Source organism: Anolis carolinensis, chromosome 3 (genome assembly GCF_035594765.1).
Source record: "Anolis carolinensis isolate JA03-04 chromosome 3, rAnoCar3.1.pri, whole genome shotgun sequence".
Lineage (NCBI taxonomy): Eukaryota > Metazoa > Chordata > Lepidosauria > Squamata > Dactyloidae > Anolis > Anolis carolinensis.
The window spans coordinates 215,584,625-215,604,682 of NC_085843.1; the positions used below are offsets into that span (position 1 = coordinate 215,584,625).

Below are 20,058 nucleotides of genomic sequence, written 5' to 3' on the forward strand. Positions count from 1 at the left end.
CTGCTTAATATAATAACATTGCATCTCTTCCACTCCCATCCCTTTGTCTCAGTTCTGCCACTTTCTTTCAAGAAAACTTCCCTGGGAAAAGAAAAAGAGCACTTCCTCCCCCTCCCTTCATTGGAGAGACTAGAAAGGGCGAGAGGGGGGTGCTTGGAGGGTGGCCTTTCCTGCGCATGCGCATTCCTGGATGTGCCCGTCCTCACGTAGAGCCTTTGGCATGCCTTCCCATTGCCGGGTTCGGAGGCCACGCCCCCCGAGGCCGCTGGTGGGCGGGGCCCCGGCCCTTCTCGCAGGCATTCCGAAAGGGGCCCGCGGCGGTGCGTGGAGCGCGAGGCTGAGCGGCTCGTCTTTCCCAGGTAGGTGGCGGGAGTGCGCGTGCCGCCTCGTGCCCGTGCCGTGCGCGCGGCCTTGGAAAGGCTTTGCAGCGTGGGGCTTTCTTTGTAGCCAAAGGGGGAATCAGGCGGCTCTTCTTTGCTCTCTCTTGGCGCCTGCCTTGCCCGCCTGGGAGTTGTAGTTTGGTGAGGCACCAGCACTCTTGGGCAGAAAAGGTGATAAAGACCTTGTGAAACTGCAACTCCCAGATTTGCCATAGCAAGAAGTGGTGTCAAACTGCACAGTGCCGGTGCACCCAAGAACACTTGGTACACATTGGTGTACATTCCTCGAAGAAGAAACATGGCAGAACCAATGCAGTCCTGGGATTTGTAGTTTGTTGAGGTAGGAGCCCACTTTGGTAAAGAAGTCTACAGACCTTGTGAAACTAAAACTCCCAGCATTCCCTAGCATTGAGCTATGTCAAGACTGCATTCTTTCTACAGTGTACTGTAGATGCACTCCCAGGATGGATCTACACTGCCCTGTATCCCAGGATCTGATCCCCGATTATCTGCTTTGAACTGGATTATGTGAGTCTACACTTATATAAGGATCATGTTCTGAGGTGGCGCAGCGGGTTAAACCGCTGAGCTGCTGAACTTGCTGGCCAAAAGGTCGGTGGTTTGTATCCAGGGAGCAGGGTGAGCTCCCTCTATTAGGCTCGGCTTCTGCCAACCTAGCAGTTTGAAAACATGCAAATGTGAGTAGATCAATAGGTACAGCTCCGGCGGGAAGGCAATGGCACTCCATGCAGTCATGCCAGCCACATTAACTTGGAGGTGTCTGTGGACAATGCCGGTTCATCGGCTTAGAAATGGAGATGAGCACCAACCTCCAGAGTTGGACATGACTAGATTTAATGTCAGGGGGAAACATTTACCTTTAGCTTATAATTTAATTTGTTATGTAATTTTAGTTTTATGTTACAACTTGCTGTTAGATGTTGGTTTACTTTGGGATTTGGGTGAGTTATTGTATTTGTATTAAGACTGTTTTCAAGGCATTGAATGATTGCCTTTGTGTTTGTTGGAACCCACCCTGAGATCCCTTGGGAAGATAGGGCAGAATACAAATAAATTATCATCATCATTATTATTACTGTTGCGCTGCCAGATAATCTGGGATCCGGTCCTGGGATATAGGGCAGTGCAGATCCAGCCTCAGATTCTGGAGGCCAGGGTTTGAACCCTCACTCTCTCAGCCTTAGAGGAAAACTCTGGACAAACCTTGCCAAGAAAACCCCTATGCAATGAACTGTAAAACACAGGACTGCAAACTAAGACCCCTCCCACATAGCTGAATAAAATCCCACATGTTCTGCTTTGAATTGGAAAATATGGCAGTGTGGACTCAGATAACCCAGTTCAAAGTAGATATTGTGGGATTTTCTGCCTTGATATTCTGGGTTATATGGCTGTGTGGAAGGGCCCAAAGGGTCATAAAAACTTGTTAGTATAATGGTTTAATGCTAATTTGGGGTTCTAAATCCAAACATAACTGCAGAGTGATTCCCATCGCATACAGGTTTAAATTTTGTAATACCAGGCTGAGTTAGTTTTCTTTGGTCAGTGAATAGTACACAGCAAGAAAGGGGAAGTTTTCTAACAAACTTTGATAAACTTTTTGATTCATTTATATGAAATGCAGAAATCCATTCAAAAGCCCGTAAAGAAATTGCACTAGAATATCAGCATTTACACAACTGAGTTGATAAAAATTTGTACTGTGTGCATGGTACAAGTTTTTTTAAAAAAGAATCAACACCCAAAAAAGGCATTTAAAAGCAAGTCCGATATTGGAAACAAAAGGTTTTTTGTGTTGTCGAAGGCTTTCATGGCCAGAATCAATGGGTTGCTGTGAGCTTTCCGGACTGTATGGCCATGTTTCAGAAGCATTGTCTCCATATATTTTGCCCACATCTGTGGCAGGCATCCTCAGAGATTGTGAAGTATGTTGGAAACTATACAAGTCAGGTTTATATATCTGTGAAAGGTCCAGGGTAGGAGAAAGAACTCTTGTCTGTTGGAGGCAAGTGTGAATGTTGCAATTGGCCACCTTGATTAGCATTGGATAGCCTTGCAGCTTTAAAGCCTGACTGCTTCCTGCCTGGGGAAATCCTTTGTTGGGAAGTGTTAGCTGGCCCTGTCTGGAATTCCCCTGTTTTCTGAGTGTTGTTCTTTTATTTACTGACCTGATTTTAGAGGGTTTTTAAAAATACATTTTTTTTCGTGTCAGGAGCGACTTGAGAAATTGCAAGTCGCCTCTGGTGTGAGAGAATTGGCTGTCTGCAAGGAGGTTGCCCAGGGGACGCCCGGATGTTTTGATGTTTTTATCATCCTTGTGGGAGGCTTTTCTCATGTCCCGGCATGGAGCTGGAGCTGATAGAGGAAGCTCATCTGCGCTCTTTCTGAGTGGGATTCGAACCTGGCAGCTTTCAGATCAGCAACCCAACCTTCAAGTCACAAGGCTTTAATCCACTATGCCATCGGGGGCTCCTTTTTTAATACTGATAGCCAGATTGTTTCTTGTTTAGAATTCCCCTTTTTTCTGAGAGTTGTTCTTTCCCAGGCCTGTGATTCTGTTGATGCCATAGAATCAAAATCCTAATTTGGACATCTGTTTGCTTAGTCTGGCCCATCAATTCCGCTTAAGGTACATTTACACTGAAGAATTAATGCAGTGTGACACCACTTTAATTCTTTGACTTAATGCTATGGAATCCTAGGGGAGAGGTTGTAGTTTTACAAGATCTTTAGCCTTCTGTGCCAAAGAGTGCAATCAGACTTCAGTTCTTAGGATCTCATAGCCATGTTGACAGTGGTGTCAAACTCTATTAATTCTACAGTGTAGATGCATCCTTAGGGTCACATTGTGTGTTTCTCTGACTTTCTCCTTTCTGCTTGGAGGCCAGAAATGCATTGTTATGTTAAATCTTCTTGTCTTCCTTTTTTCTGCTGGGAGGATTTCCCAGCTTTAATCAGGTACTTTCTCTTCCCTTTCTTTTGCATTAAAAAGAAGCTTTGTATCAAGAGGTGGAAAGATGTTTCTGGTAGGAGGAGGATTTGGGAGGCTTCTTGCTCTTTCCTGGAATTCCCTGCAAAGAGCATGTTGCCCAGATTTCAGACCAGTCCAGTCTTGTCAAATGCATGCCGAGATAAATTTTTTGTCCCTCCCTTAGCCCTTCTGTGCTCTAAAGGAGAAAAAAGGAGTTGACGTGGAAGTGAATCTTGCATTTTAACTCCCACGCTTGTTCCATCTCTTGGCCAGTGAGGACAACCAGTGGAGAGCTTCTTCTTTTCCTATATAGTGACTATTTGCATGTATTTAGTATAAAAAGAAAGATGCATCCTTCCTCACTTCGGCTCTTGTTCATACAGAGAAAAAAAGTTGCTATGGGTGCATCTATACTATTGAATTATTGCTGTTCGACACCACTTTAATTGCTATGGTAGATATGGAATCATGGGAGTTGTAGTTTGGGGAGACACCAGCACTCTTTGTTAGAGAAGGCAAATGATCTTATAAAACTTCTATAGCATTGAACCAGGTGACTTAGGGCCCTTCCACACAGCCATATAAACCAGAATGTCAAGGCAGAATAACCCACAATATCTGCTTTGAACTGGAACATCTGAGTCCACACTGCCATATATCCCAGTTCAAAACAGTTAATGTGGGATTTTATTCAGCTGTGTGGAAGGGGCCTTAAAAGTTGTGTCAATCTGCATTAATGTGAGTGTTGATGCGCCCTACATTATGATGCTGTGTCAATATACTAGAACATGTATGTGGCCTAAAATGTACTTAGAAATAAAGTGCTTTATCTAATTAGGTAATACATATTTTGAAGTTTAACCAAACTTTACTTCAAAGCTTCCAATAGATTCTTTAATAATCAAACAGTAAGGCTTGAACCGGATTGCTTTGCACAGACATTCCTAGCAAGCAAGGCACACTCCTGAGTTTTTTCTTCCTCCCTCTAAGTGTAAACTGATCTCTTTGCAAATAAAAGGGAGCAAATAGCAGAGGGGACCAACCAGCCAAAAAAAGAGCGCTGTTTATACAGAAACCTAACTGCTTCTTCTTCAGTTGCAATACTTTTTACTAGATTTCGCTTGGAAAGAATTTTGAACCGGGTGTCCCTTACGTGAAAAGGGGAGGGCCAAAGACGTGGCAGTAGCATACTTTCGTCAACCTTTTCGGTTGCTCCACAAACTTCTAGAAAGACGCTATTTATGCTGACTCTTACTCATGCTTGCTAAGTATGAATAGCATGCCATTTTAAGCAGGTCACACAGAGGCAAAAAACTAAGCTTTTAGCAATATGGGGTTATGTAAGTTTACTTTTTTTTTATAACGTGTTGGCTGCTCTAAAACATTTGATTCATCTATGTTCCTCTCTCCCGCCCCTGAAAGTTTAGTATTGCATCCAATTCGGATAATACAGAAGCATGTCTTAGTAGTTAAAAGTTTGTATATGAGATTTCAGCTTCAAAGGATTGCTGAATCCTATGCTGCATAAAAGGATATTCTGTAAGAGTGCATTTGCCGTTCACAAACTCTTTATGAGTGACAGATTCCTGATACAGACTGCTAAAGCCAGACAACTTTTTTCTTGCATAAAAATGATTCAGAAAAAAATGTACAACTGAGGCCATAGAGTGCCATTGCTTTTATCTTGTACCCAATTATGTGATAGGAAACTCCACGGGGGCTTATTGATGAGTAGGACTGATTAAGCAAGTAGGATAAGTCATATTATAGTGTACTCTGGAATATAGTGCAATTCCTGAGATTATTTTGGATAGGAGAAAGAGACAAGCAAATAAGAAGCTGTACCTGCACTAACTGTAATGCCGTTTCTTTATCATGGTCATGTAAATGTATGCAAGGCTGCTTATTACCAGATGGGAGCAAGATCCAATGGTTTATTTTGAAACCTGATGCCGGCACACCCTCATTTCTTCCCTTGTAATGCCCAAAATCTGGTCCATGGGGTCTCGTTGTCTTTCAGAAAGGCTTTTAGGGTGCGAAATGTGGGTTGCAGCAACAAGAAGAGGAGATGCTCAATGTGTTGTCGAAGGCTTTCATGGCCGGAATCACAGGGTTGTATGTTTTCCAGGCTGTATGGCCATGTTCCAGAAGTATTCTCTCCTGACATTTCGCCCACATCTATGGCAGGCATCTTCAGAGGTTGTGAGGTATATACCTCACAATCTCTGAGGATGCCTGCCATAAATGTGGACAAAACATCAGGAGAAAATACTTCTGGAACATGGCTATACAGCCCGGAAAACACACAACAACCCAGAGGAGATGCTGATTCTGGAGAAAAGCATAGAAGTATAAGTATATATGCATGTATAAGCAGAGGCGGTTCAACCACCAGGCCAACTAGGCAGTTGCCTGTGGCGCCATCTTGTTGGGGGCGCTATCGAGGCAACTCCTGTCTGCTGCGGCCTGCCTCTGCAAGGTATTGAACTGCTTTTTCTGTTGATTTGTTGTAAAACATGATGTTTTAGTGCTTAATTTGTAAAATCTTAATGCAATTTGATGTTTAATAGGCTTTTCCTTAATCCCTCCTTATTATCAAACAAGCTTATCCAACACTTTTATTTTTCAGTGATTGGTTTGGGGGGAGGGGGGCACCAAAATTTTGTTTGCCTACACTTGAAAAATACCTAGGGCCGGCTCTGTGTATAAGTCAACCTCATGTGTAATTGAAAACAGGTTTTCCAACATTATAGATTTTGATGTGTCCTGTAGATACGCTAAAGGGTTATTCCATGAGGATGGGAACATGCCAATTCAGCCTCAAGGGGTCTGCTGCCACCATTTCTCTATCCAGGCATTCAAAAAAGCCATAAACGGCATTGTGGTGGCGAGAGTAGAGGGAGTCAGTGGTTCTTTTAGGTTTTCCCAGAATAGACGGAATAAATGAATGAATGGTTTATTGTACCAGCCATAGGCCATTTGATCAAATAATATACAACCTTCAAAAATACAATAATCACTTTCCAATATAAACATTAAAGCTTATTCCACATACTGGATTTTTAAAATTACAGTAGCAATGACATGATAACAATAACAATGTCTGATTTGTATCATCCCAAACTACAGTAGAGTCTCATTTATCCAACATAAACCGGCTGGCAGAATGTTGGATAAGCGAATATGTTGGATAATAAGGAGGGATTAAGGAAAAGCCTATTAAACATCAAATTAGGTTATGATTTTACAAATTAAGCACCAAAACATCATGTTATATAACAAATTTGACAGAAAAGGTAGTTCATTACGCAGTAACGTTATGTAGTAATTCGTTTATTTACGAATTTAGCACCAAAATATCATGATGTATTAAAAACATTGACTACAAAAATGCGTTGGATAATCCAGAACATTGGATAAGCGAGTGTTGGATATGTGAGACTCTACTGTATCTCCATTCCTATTTCTAGCCTCTGCTGTGGACTTTACTAATTTAGCTCGGATTTTGGGCTGCGACTGCAAATGTGGCAACCTTTAATGTTATATTTATGGAATAATCCACTAAGAAGTCACAGATAGCTGCTGGCTGTTGCCATGCTGCTCTTTCTTCCAGAAGGGCTCCCAGAAGGTTGTTTCTAGGGTCATTATACAAAGGGCAATGTAACAGTGTATTAAATCATCTGTTTTCCCCGACCCATAAATACAAAGTCATTGGGCATGAGGGACCCCTTTATATCTTCCCTCTAGCCAGCCTGAGGGCATTGTTTGGAAGCACAGGGCTGTAATTGCCTTTCTAAGTGCTATAGATGTTAAGTCTTGAAGATATTGTTGACAATATTTGTCATTCTTTAGTAGATGACCCTGCTGTTTACTAGTCCCCAAGTTGTCAGATCCACTCAGGATGGACTGTGCAGAGTAGGGTTGGTTACACACACACATACATGAGAGTTAAAGCACAGTAGTTATATTGATCTGCGGATAAGTCAACCTAGGGTTTTGGGTTGATTTTTTGACTAAAATTATTAGACTTATACATCAGTATATTAGGTACACCATTGGATCCTGCTCCATGACTGTAAAACATCTAGAATCTTTTTTGTTCATTTTGGAAGATTGTGTCCAACGACTGGTCTTCTGTGATCAAGGCATGTAATCAAAGAAAGCATGAAAAGTTAAACAGACTTGCTCCAGCTGAGTGCCTTCATTACTACCTACTCCAATAGAAACAGGCCAGAAAAATTCCAGAGCCTGTTAAGGCACGTTGAATGCACACAGGGCCAACAGACACTGCGAGAAAGGTCCTGATAAATTTTGTGTGTGTGTGTTTGTTGTTATTTGCCATCAAGTTGACTTTGACTTATGGCAACCTTATGAATGAGAGACATTCAGCAGCCCTGGTTATCAACTGGCCAGTGATCATCTTGCAAACTCAGGGCTGTGGCTTCTCAGATTGATTCTACTGCCTTTCACTTTGCTGACAGTTATTATATTTTCTAGCCAATCATTTCATTATATTTCCAAAGTACAACAACCTCAGTTTAGTCATCTTGGCTCCTAGTTAGAGGTCAGGTCTGATTTACTCTAGGACCCATTTATTTGTCTTTTTGGTGGTCTATGATCTCTGTCGAGGTCTCCTCCAGCACTGCATTTCAAATGCAGATTTTCTTTCTGTTAAGTCTTTTTCACTGTCTAGATTTCATAGCCATACATAGTCTGAAACACTGTGGCACAGTGATAAATTGTTAGATACATGCATCCTTATTTCCTTGAAAGCTGCCTTGGAATGATATAATCATTCAGAAGCAGGATAGATGCTGTTTTTTAGTTCAGCTAAAAAACCCTTAGGCTTTAGGCCATATCACAATACCAAAACAAACAACAAGGCTTGTTAAGACTTGATTTTACTCTATGTAGTAAGTTAAAATAAGACACTTAAACAATAAAGTAAATAAATATGATAAAACTGAATATATACATCATATTTACTTATCATCCCTACAATTTGCCCCCATCAGCCCCACATATGTGGTTAGATGCTGTTTTTATTTTCTTTGCATCCTGCCTTTCCTCCAGGAAGTCTAAGTGCCCCCAAGGCACCTGATCCCGATCTTAGTATTTGTATGGAAGACCTTCAAAGAATAACTGTGGGTTATATTCCAGAGAAGGGCCATGGAAAGCAACCTCAGAATACGTCTGGCATAAGACAGTTAATGGGCTTACTATTAGTCAACAGGCAACTGGAAGGTGTGTATAATCTTACATAATTTTCCTCAAAAGTGGGAGTTGTGTTTGTTCACAAAAATTGAAAATATACATACCGTGTATGTAAAACACACCAAATTGTTATTAGTAACTTATTATTAAGCCTATCTATAAAATTATTATTAATAAACCTACCTATAAAATTAAAACATGTCCTTTCAAAATAGTGGACTCTTTGTTAAACGTTTTTCTTTATAAATAGTTTTTTCAAAAGCCTATTCCAATAGATAAAATCTTCACTTGCTAATAAAAAGGCAACAAGGAAGGATCCAATCTAAGAAAGGAGTTACAGAGTTTGGGAGCAGCCATTGAGGAAACCTGTGTTTCCACTAGACATATCTCTGAGGCTCGTGGGACCAAGAAAAGGGACTTGCCAGAATCTCTTAGATCCTATATTAAGACAATATCTATATCTCCTGCTTTTTGACAATCTGTTCTTTCGACCGCCATCATTTATCACCAGAACCCATACATTTGACATGAATTGAAATAAAACAAACTTAAAATACAACTGAATTATTAGGACAAAGCGGACTTAAATTACACCTGATTTAAAGTACAACTAAGGTCCCGTCCACATGGCCCCACACTGCCTACAGATTATCTGTTTATCCCAGATTATATGGCAGTGGAGACTCATATAATCCAGTTTAAAGAGGATAATCTGGGATCAGATCCTGGGATATAAGGCAGTGTAGAAGGGGCCCAGATTAAAACAAATATTTTATAACTAGATTGCACTGCAGATGAACGAAAAAACAACAACACTCTGCTCCCGCTCATTCAAATCCATGACACCAAACACAGCTAACCCCACAGTTCAAATCTAGCCACCAAAAAGGAGTTCTACATTTCAACAATTTCTGTGTTTTGACAGTGTTTTGGTCCCTAACTTGTCGAATAAACAGGGGATACCTGTATCTCTCAGCCAGCCTGGACCTGAGTTGTATAGGGCTTTATAAGTCATAACCAGTGTTGTGCCCAGAAGTAAATTAGCTGATGAAAACTGATGTAACAAAGGCATTGTGTGCTTCATGTAACCAGCCCCATTAAAAGCCTTTCTGCTCTTTGTACCAGCTACAGTTTCTAAGCACTTTTGAAAGACAGCTTCATGAAGAGCTTTTTACAGTAATCTAAACAGGATGTAACTTGAGCATATGTCACCTTGGCCAAATCAGATATCAACCAAAATGGGTGCAGCTGTGTAGTAGCTTTAACCCTGTAGTAGCTTTAACTCATTCCTGACCACCGCAGAAGAGGAGAGTCTCCCCATCCAGCAAAGGTTGAAGAATTCTGTTTGCGGTAAACGTGTTATTCCCATTCGTCAATTTACTTAGTATACAGCAATTTGAAGAAGACGCTTACACTTTGCTAAAATAAATATCAGTAGTGCTCCAAGAATTTTATTTTATATTTTCTGCTAATTCATCAGAGGCTCGGTAGTCATTTAGAAGACTTGATGTCAGAAACTGAAATTCAAGGTGCCTCATTACCTGCCTGCTTCCAATACTTTATCCTTATACACTAACACAGGGGTCCCCAAACTTTTCAAACAGGAGGCCAGTTCCCGGTCCCTCAGATGATTGGAGGGCTGGCTATAGTTTTTTTAAAAAAACTATGAACAAATTCCTATGCACACTGCACATATCTTATTTTGAAGTAAAAACCAAAACAAAACGAGAACAAATACAGCCTCAGTTTAATAACAATAATAATAATCATCATCATCAAAATAATAAAGAGGGTTGGAAGAGACCCCATGGGCCATTTAATTCAACCTCCTTCTGCCTTTGTGCACCAAAAGCACAAACAAAGCACCCTAACAGATGGCCACCCAGCCTCAATGTTCTTAACAACAACAACAATAATAATGGAGCTGGAACTGATAGAGGGAGCTCATCCGCAGTCTCCCCGGGTTGGATTCGCACCTGGCAGCCTTCAGGTCAGCAACCCAACCTTCAAGTCACAAGGCTTTAACCCACTGCGCCATCAAGGGCTCCAAATTACAACAACAACAACAACAACAACAATAATACATCACACCGTCCTAGACATTTGGGAAGTATTTGACTTGTGATTTTGTGATTCGAAATCCAGCATATAGATCTCATTTGCTGTGTTATACTGTGTCTTTGTGTCAATAATAACAACAACAACAACAACAAAGAAGGTTGGAAGAGCCCCCTTGTGCTATTTAGTCCAACCTCCTTTTGCCTTTGTGCATCAAAAGCACTAGCAAAGAACCCCCAATAATTAATAATTAAATAATAATTAAAATACCATTATAAACAAGCAAAGCTTTGGAAGGATCGCACTTCTTTGGCGGAGGAGGAGGCAGTTGCTGCTGCGGGGCCCGAATAAGTGGCTTCGGTGGGCCGCATGTGGCCCCTGGCCCGTAGTTTAGGGACCCCTGCACTAACATATAAAATACGTTAATTTATATCTCTGATTTCAAAGCAGATGCTATTTATACTGAGTCCAAGGGATATAACTAACTTTGACACTTGCAAGGTTAGTTTTTAAGTGGATATTTCCTTATTGTTTTTCAAAAAAAAGAGGAATCCCTGAGCACTTGAACCCCTGTAGAGCTGACTAGTTGGGGCAAGTTAATTTTCAAATTTCAGCATGCCTGTTGCATTTCTTCTAATATTACAGTATTGGAAAACCATATCAACTACTGCTCTATCTGCCAATATCAGTCTTTACTATCCAATTCACAAATGTTGTATGTCTTCAAGTCATTTTCAACTTATGGTGACCATAAGGTGAATCCATTTCTGCATTTTCTTGTTAAGATTTGTTCAAAGGGTTTGCCGTTGCCTTCCTCTGAGACTGACAGAATGTGACTCACCCAAAGCTACCTAGTGGGTTTCCATGGGTGAGTGGGATTCAGAGTGTGATCTCCGGAGTCGTAAGTGGAGTTCAAACCAGAATAACATATTGGCTCAGTTTTAAAAAAATACTTTCATATATTTATGATCAAAGAGAATTCACTTAATGTGTTTTCAACCGCTTTCATGGCCAGAATCACCAGGTTACTGAGTTTTCTGGACTGTGTGGCCATGTTCCACAAGCATTCTCTCCTGACGTTTTACCCGCATCTATGGCAGGCATCCTCAGAGGTTGAGAGGTCTGTTGGAAACTTAGCAAGTGAAGTTTATATATCTGTGGAATGTCCAGGGTGGGAGAAAGAACTCTTGTCTGCTTGATGCACATGTGAATGTTGCAATTGGCCGCTTAATGTTGCAATTCACTTAACTGCCTTTTTTGTTTTTGTTTTAATTTCATGGTTAATATTTGTTTCTTCTTGTGTGATTGAGATTTATGTAATTTCCAGTTTTATTAAATGCTACTGTCTCAAAACCATGGTCGCAAATAATAGTTTCTGTTACTTTGCTGGCATGATGAATTTGTTTCTTTACTCAGAAAGACCAGATTGTGTATTTGATTCCAAAAATCCCTGAGATTACAATATGTAGGGTTTTTGTGAACTTTAGTGAAAGTTTAGTGAGTGGCCTGTGACTAGATGCCTTTGTTACCTATCGTTTTTCATGGATGGAACAGATGGCATAGATATGAATCCCTATTTTTGTGCTGATGCATATTCCATTTCTAGTTGTGGAATATCTGTTAAGGACAGAAGAGTGGGCAGTAGAAAGCTGAGTTCTGGAGCTTGAAAGGAAACAGAGGGTCAGGTAAGGACAAGGAGTCAGGTATAAGGATGTGAACGAACAGCTTCCACTGATAAATGTATACATGTGGAGTGGGAAAGAGTAGGCGAAGAGTTCTACCGTCCTGACACACCAAGGGAAATTACATGGAGATGAGAGATACCATATTTGATGAGAAATTGCTTCACATTAAAGTTTAATACTCTGATGTACACAACATAATTAAGAAATGTAGCTTAATTAAGAGATGTATTTGGGTGTATCTTCAAGAATATTTGCTGATAGTCTTAATTTCTATATTGCCTATATCAAAAAGGAAATGTATAGGCTTGGTGCAAGAAGAAAGCATAGCAGTATTCTCACTATTTTTCATTACCAGTCTAATGAAAAAATGGCTTGTTATGGAAACAAAGATTGGTGAGAAAGCTTCACTAGAGACACCTTTTCTCCATGATAACTTTTCCAGGAGTGAATTTCCCTTCCGACGTGTAGATTTCTCTCACTTCCTGTTGTCTCACCCCCCCCCCCCCCCCGTTCTTACTTAGGAGTCAAATGTAAGTCACATGTTTGTAACTTGGGAATTGACTGTACTTAGTAGTGAGTGATGAAGGTAGTTATAGCACAGCAGCCGGAAGGCCACATTTTCCCCATCTATGCCTTCCATGAAGTGGGCTCACTGCTTTCATGGAGGTTAAGGGGCACGGGGCACTGCAAAAGTGGACAAATGAATTTAAAACATTTGTTTAACCTGAAAGAACATCTCCAGGAATTTCTGGATCCTCTAGCACAGTGGTTCTCAACCTTCCTAATGCCGTGACCCCTTAATACAGTTCTTTATTACTTCATAACTGTAATTTTGCTACTGTTATGAATCATAATGTAAATATCTGATAATCAGGATGTACTGGACCGAATTAGGCACAAATACCTGATTTGCCCAAATTTGAATACTGGTGGGGTTGTGTGGGAGGAGTAATGATTTTGTCATTTCAGAGTTGTAGTTGTTGGGATTTATAGTTCACCTACAATCAAAGGGCATTCTAAACCGCACCAATGATGGAACTGAACCAAACTTGGCACACAGAACTCCTATGATCAACAGAGAATACTGGTGGGCATTGACCTTGAGTTTTAGAGTTGTAGTTTGCCTACATCCAGCAAGCACTGTGGACTCAAACAATGATGGATCTGGACCAAACTTGGCATGATGTGCCAAAATGTGAACACTGGTGGAGTTTGGGGAAAATAGACCTTGACATTTGGGAGTTGGAGTTGCTGGGATTTATACCGTAGTTCACCTACAATCAAAGAGCCCCTTGAACCCTACCAACAATAGAATTGGGCAAATTGGGCTTTTGGTGGGAGGATTCCCAGTCTGTTTCCAAAAAGGAAGAAAAGGACAGGCGACGAGATCTTCAGCCTTTTTTGTCAAAGGGTTTCCTAAGACCATCAGAAATATGTGTTTTCTGATGGCCTTGGTGACTCCTTTGACACTCCCTTGCGACCCCCAGATTGAGAAACACTACTCTAGCATGACTCTGTAGTCCACTTCCACTAGAAGGTGACCGTTGAACCACACTGGAGGACCTGCATATGCCAAGAGAAGCGTTCACTTTAGAAATCTCTAGGTCCACCAATAGAATTTTGTGGTCAACCTCTGACAGAATGTGACCATAGGGTAACATATTAATCAAATCTTTAAATAATGAAAACTACAGAAGTTGAACTTGTAAATGTGGCATGTCAGCTATATATACTTGCACTCTGCTCCTCTTTTTTTATTATTAGGTTCCAAGGCTCGTTCGTATAGTTTCCTATCTATTACAGATGTCAAGGGAAATGGTTTTTATGATCATTTGGAGGTACAGTTCACATAGCCTACGTCATAGTGAACCAAAGTATGCTTTACATCTTCGTATTCTGAATGCTTCAGGCGTGAAAATGTAGGGCGAATTCATATCACATTGCCTACAGACCTTTCAGGAGGGTATTATTTTGGACTTTTCTTACTGGTTTAATACATGTGAGTGCAGAGGCTTAAGCCATGCATGTGTTCAATGGCATAGATAGAACAGAATCCAACCATGCGCTTTATAGCCTTAGAGCAAGACTGAAAACCATTTTAAGGAGGTGGGCCAGCTCACACAAATTGTCCATTATGGTCAAATGAGAGTCACATGATACAGCCAATTTTCAAGCTTTTATTTATTTCGTATCAAAAGCATTGCATAAATTAGTATAAAACTGATAAAAATAGAAGGTACGGCTTACTGAAATGTGCTCTACAGGTGGTGCTTTTGTTTACTAATGATTGTTTTGTGTGAATATTTGTGCCTTCAAGTTGTCTGTCCACTTATGGCAACCCCATGAATTTTTCACAGTGTTTTATTAGGCCAGGAGTCTAAAATGTAGCTTTTAGTACTTGCATTTCTTCTAGTTTCATAGCCATATCACTCCCACATGGTTGTAACTTGTTTAACTGTATTCACATTCCAACACTGTAGCTAAAATATTACTGTACTTTGTTTTTCTTTTAAGGTGAAGTGTTAAAGTAAGAGAATAATAGCTAATAGCTATGGGACTCACAATGTCATGGTGTCTTCTACTTCTTGGTGTTCTGCTGCCTGCTTCTTCTGCCTATACAGATTTCTTCACTTCAATCGGTAAGCAGTATATAGAGCGGGAAGGGACCACAGTGACAACAGAGAACATAATTGCATTATATTTTTGTACATTTTATATATTTTCCTTCCAACACCTAGTGAAGATGATGACGCTAAAACATAATCACTGATAAAGCCTTAAAAATAGCATCTAATAATCTTATCCAACATAAACAGACCAGCAGAACGTTGGATAAGCGAAAATGTTGGATAATAATGCGGGATTAAGGAAAAGCCTATTAAATGTCATATTACATTATGATTTTACAAATTAAGAACCAAAACATCTTGGTTTTACAACAAATCGACAGAAAAAGCAGTTCAATACACAGTAATGTTATTTAGTGTATTTACTGTATTTACGAATTTAGCACCAAAATATTGCAATGTATTGAAAGCATTGACTATAAAAAACATTGACTACTAAAAAATTGGCTACAAATAAAGATAGAATTGCTGCCTAGAGAAACAGCTGTAGATCCGGGCAGGAGGCAGATTGTGTTGAATAATACAGAACGTTGGATGAGTGAAGGTTGGATAGTGAGACTACTGTATGTGACAAAGAAGCTCCTTTTGACAGTGTTATTATGACTGTTCGGCCTCCTTTTACTTCTCCTTAGTCTAGCTAGAAGTTTTTTAACAGCAATGGAAACAGGAGCATGGTGAAGGAGGGATAGAGAAATGCTGATTTTCATTGTCAGATTATATCATTATCTATCTATCTATCTATCTATCTATCTATCTATCTATCTATCTATATCTATAATTAAAGTAAGTGCTCCATAGTGTGGTGGAGGCTCCTTCTTCGGAGGCTTTTAAGGAGAGGTTGGATGGCCATCTGTCGGGGTGCTTTGAATGCGATTTTCTGCTTCTTGGCAGAATGGGGTTAGACTGAATGGCCCATGAGGTCTTTTCCAACTCTATGATTCTATCATTAGGTATGTATGTATGTATGTATGTACTACAAAGGCTGTTACTAGGTGAAGTGGCTCTCGTGTGGTATCACACTGGATTAATTGTTGCTAGGTAAAGTGGCCCACTGGAAAAGAAAGGTGATTTGTATGAGGGGAAGGGAGGAAGGAAAGAAAGAGTACCAATGAAACCATTGCTAGAGTGTTGCCATGCAGACATTATAAGATAGGCTGTCTCAGAGCAGGAGAAGGGAGAAAGTAGGAGGGCAGTGGTCCCAACAACATCTGGGCAATGCCAGGTATATACACTAGAGAGGTGCAATTCGGCCAAAAGGCATGCCATTTCAGGGTTCATTGTCGGCTAACCTCTCATTCTGTTTACTGGGAAGTTACTCGAATCGGAAGGGGTGTTGCTGTTTTCAGTCGGCAAAGATTTGGCCCATTGACTACAATGGGAAACTTTAAAGGCTCAATCCTCAGTCATTTGAAGGCCTGTCTGCATGAAACCTTCCTCAGTTTTAGACCCCATTTACAACTGTAGGCCTGCCAAGTTTCAAAACAATTGACCAATCTACTGATTTTTTTAGAATTATTTTAACTTTTTACCATAACATTTTTAAAAATAAGACAAACTGCAAGAGAGGGTTCTGGGAATTATAGTCACCGGTTGTGTCCATTATCAGCCAGTCAGAGCATGGACACAACCAGACTTTTTATTGGCTCAGAAACAGATTTAAAAAAAACTTCAGCTCCCATCATGCTTTGAGAGGAACTCTGAGACCTTTCAATCCCCGTCTCATGCAAGTGCTGCTGGGAAAGCAAGTTCCCATCAGGGCCTTCTCTGGAAGAGGAGCCTAGGAAACTTTCAAAAAAAAAATAATGGACGGACGCTGCTGCTTCTGGGGGAGGTAGAAAAAAATCCTGCAATAACCCCATCTTATCCATGAGCCCCACAGCAGACCCCTGCCTCAGGTATATTGCAGGCTTAACTCCATCCTCACCAGTAGCCGATAAAATCCATCTTTCTTAATCCATTTTGGTCAGCTTTTCGGTTCCTTTCTCCCCATTCTGTTTTTGGAGATTATATAAAATGGACCATCAAATATTACAAATTATTTTCGTTCAAACTGATTTGGGACCAGGCCTAATATACACTGGTTTTCAGTAAACAGTATAATTATATTTAAGGTGAAGAAAAAGCAGGATTTTACTTTTGCTAATTCTGCTGTAGCAGTGCATTCTTGCCTGCAACAGGGAAAGTAAAGAGCAGCTCCCTCCAGAATCCTTTATTGGTAATGTAAAAAAGGGTGAGCAGATAAACCTTCCTTACCAGCAATCTTCATTATGTTAAAAAAAGTATAGATCTACAGGTTTGGCCACCAGAAGGTAAATCATAAGAAAGGTGAAGACCAATGAAAGGGGAAAAAAGTATATTAGAAAATGTACAGCAATCCCTCCACATTCACAAGATCCCTCTCACTTGAGAGGACATCTCTCTAGGAATATCTAGGGTCTACTTCTATTGGAGCCTGGCCATAGAATCACACTGGAGGACCCAGAGATTCTATAGAGGTGTTCTTTCTAGAAATATCTAGGTCTCCCAGAAAGACTGAAGGAAGTTGACCATGGAGTCACACCGGAGGACCTAGATATCCCTAGAGAGAATGTTTTCAATCAAATTTTCAAAGTGAAAATCGCAGTTGTGGAGGGATGACTATAAATGTGATAGCAGCGTATTAACCACCTATTTGCTACATAGTGGAATTGTTTGCAGTGGTACCAAATTAAAGTATAAACGCAAAGAAGAGACTGAAGAAAAAGCTATGCCTCAAGCTGCCTATTTATTAGTCAGCATCACGTTCTGAACCCATTTTTCAGTGGTTACTTGTAATAGGTGTGTTTGCATGAAAAGCCAGGGATCCACAACAATCCTATTACAAATGCCTAGAGAAAAACCTGTTAGTTCAGGTAAAATAATAGTAATAATAATAATAATAATAATAATAATAATAATAATAATAATAATAATAATAATAATATATTTATATACCACTCTATCTCCCCAAAGGGGCTCAAAGCAGTTTCCAACAAAGAAGTGGCAAACATTCAATGCCAAAATACACAACAAAGAAAATAATTATCCCCCCAGGTCCCAAGAAAATAGCATTTGGAATTTGTATTTATATTTGTGTTTTTAAATCTTTTGTGGGGAACCAGCACCCCTAATTGAACTAATATGTGCAACTGTATGGTATATTGGTAATATTTCATAATAGTAACTATAGATGTAATGATTGCATAAAACTTTTTTTAGGACACATGACTGACTTGATTCATACTGAAAAAGACCTGGTGACTTCACTGAAAGACTACATCAAGGCAGAAGAGAGCAAGCTGGAACAGATTAAGAAGTATGTATTGGCTTAAATACTAATATTTACTGATGACCCTAAGCACATAAAAGTTACCTTTAGGCTAAATAGTACATAGCTTTTAAAGAAGCAAGAATACACCTGCCATTGCTGCAGGCTATTGTTTGTAAGCAGTCAAAAGCAAATATGTGTTGTGGCTCATAAAAGAGAAACATAATCCTTCCTATACTTCCTCCCAAGTCTAAATTACTCTGAGCTATTTTTAAATATGTATGTTAGCAAAAGGAGCAATATAAAACGTAATTATGTTTCATGAGCTAATCTTTCAAATAATCCTATCATTTCAGATCTTGAAATAATGCGGCCTGTCATATTTCAGTTGACATTATCCCTGTGTGAATAGGCCCGCCGATAATAAATTTAGCTTGCTCTTTCTCTCTCAAGGTGGGCAGAGAAGTTGGATAAGCTGACAGACACGGCAACAAAGGACCCCGAGGGATTCTTGGGACATCCTGTGAATGCATTCAAGTTAATGAAGAGACTTAATACAGAATGGAGTGAACTGGAAAATCTAGTGCTAAAGGATATGTCTGATGGTAGGTGTTCTTCTAGTCTATGAAAAACAGCTGGAAACTAGTACAGGGTAGTAGATAATAAAATGACCTGAGAACCTGAAAGTCTTGGGTTGATTCCAGTTAGCAGTAGGAATATACACTTCTTGCAGAAAGGGAAGGAAGTGAGAACCAAAATGACGTTGAAACCAAACATTCTGCTTTAAAATGAAGGCATATCTCCATTTGCTTCTCTGGATTCTAATTCTCATTAGACCAGCAATAGTTGAAATAGATATTGATGAAAAATTAGTGGAGCTTTCACACAATTAAAACTTGTGTGCCAGTTGCACCCATACCTTGGGAAGCCAGACTTGGCCCGGGGGCCCATGCTCTCGTTACATCCCAAATAGACTACTGCAATGCGCTCTACATGGGGTTACCTTTGAAGACTGTCTGGAAGTTCCAAGTGGTCCAACGGGCAGCAACCGGGTTCCTCACTGAACCAATGTATAGGGAACATACAATCCCTCTGTTACGTCAACTCCACTGGCTGCCAGTTTGTTAACTGGGCACAATTCAAAGTTCTGCCTTTATCCTATAAAGCCCTAAATGGTTCTGATCCATGTGTTGTCGAAGGCTTTCATGGCCAGAATCACAGGATTGTTGTGTGTTTTCTGGGTTGTATGGCCATGTTCCAGAAGTATTCTCTCCTGACGTTTCACCCACATCTATGGCAGCCTTCCATCTATGGAAGTATCTCACAACCTCTGAGGCTGCCTGCCATAGATGTGGGCCAAACGTCAGGAGGGAATACTTCTGGAATATGGCCATACAGCCAGGAAAACACAAAACAACTCGGTTCTGGTCCAGCTTACCTGTCCAAACATATCTTCCCCCAAGAACCAGCTAGAGCATTAAGATCTGCCGGGGAAGCCCTGCTCTCAGTCCTACCTATGTCACAAGCACAACTTGTGGGGATGAGAGACAGGGTCTTCTTGGTGGTGGCCTCTTGGCTCTGGAACTCCCTCTCCAACAATATTAGATTGCCCCCCTCCTTAACTTTAGAAAAAGATAAGGAGATCAGGGATTCGGGAATAGTGCAGCACAGAATTGATATGCAGCAACATAAAGGATGACCATGGTTTTAGCTATATGGCTTTAACCAATTTTAACAGTTTATGTATTTCTGTGTTTATTTTGTTGACATTTTAAAGTGTTTATTTGATATATTTTTGTTTCATAATGTGGCAGTG

General features: G+C 40.3%; 1 protein-coding gene across 4 annotated transcripts in view; it reads left to right on the top strand.

The window, feature by feature from the left end:
* Window positions 1–203: 203 nt before the first annotated feature.
* Window positions 204–20,058, top strand: part of p4ha1 (prolyl 4-hydroxylase subunit alpha 1) — a 52,669-nt gene continuing 32,814 nt past the window's right edge. For all 4 annotated transcript variants that reach the window (XM_008106678.3, XM_003218541.4, XM_062976211.1 and 1 more), the window contains exons 1-4: window positions 204–359; window positions 14,844–14,968; window positions 18,194–18,290; window positions 18,696–18,847. In XM_008106678.3, coding sequence (XP_008104885.1) covers window positions 14,881–14,968; window positions 18,194–18,290; window positions 18,696–18,847 — 337 coding nt within the window. In that variant the 5' untranslated portion in view covers window positions 204–359; window positions 14,844–14,880. The remainder of the gene's footprint in view (window positions 360–14,843; window positions 14,969–18,193; window positions 18,291–18,695; window positions 18,848–20,058) is intronic.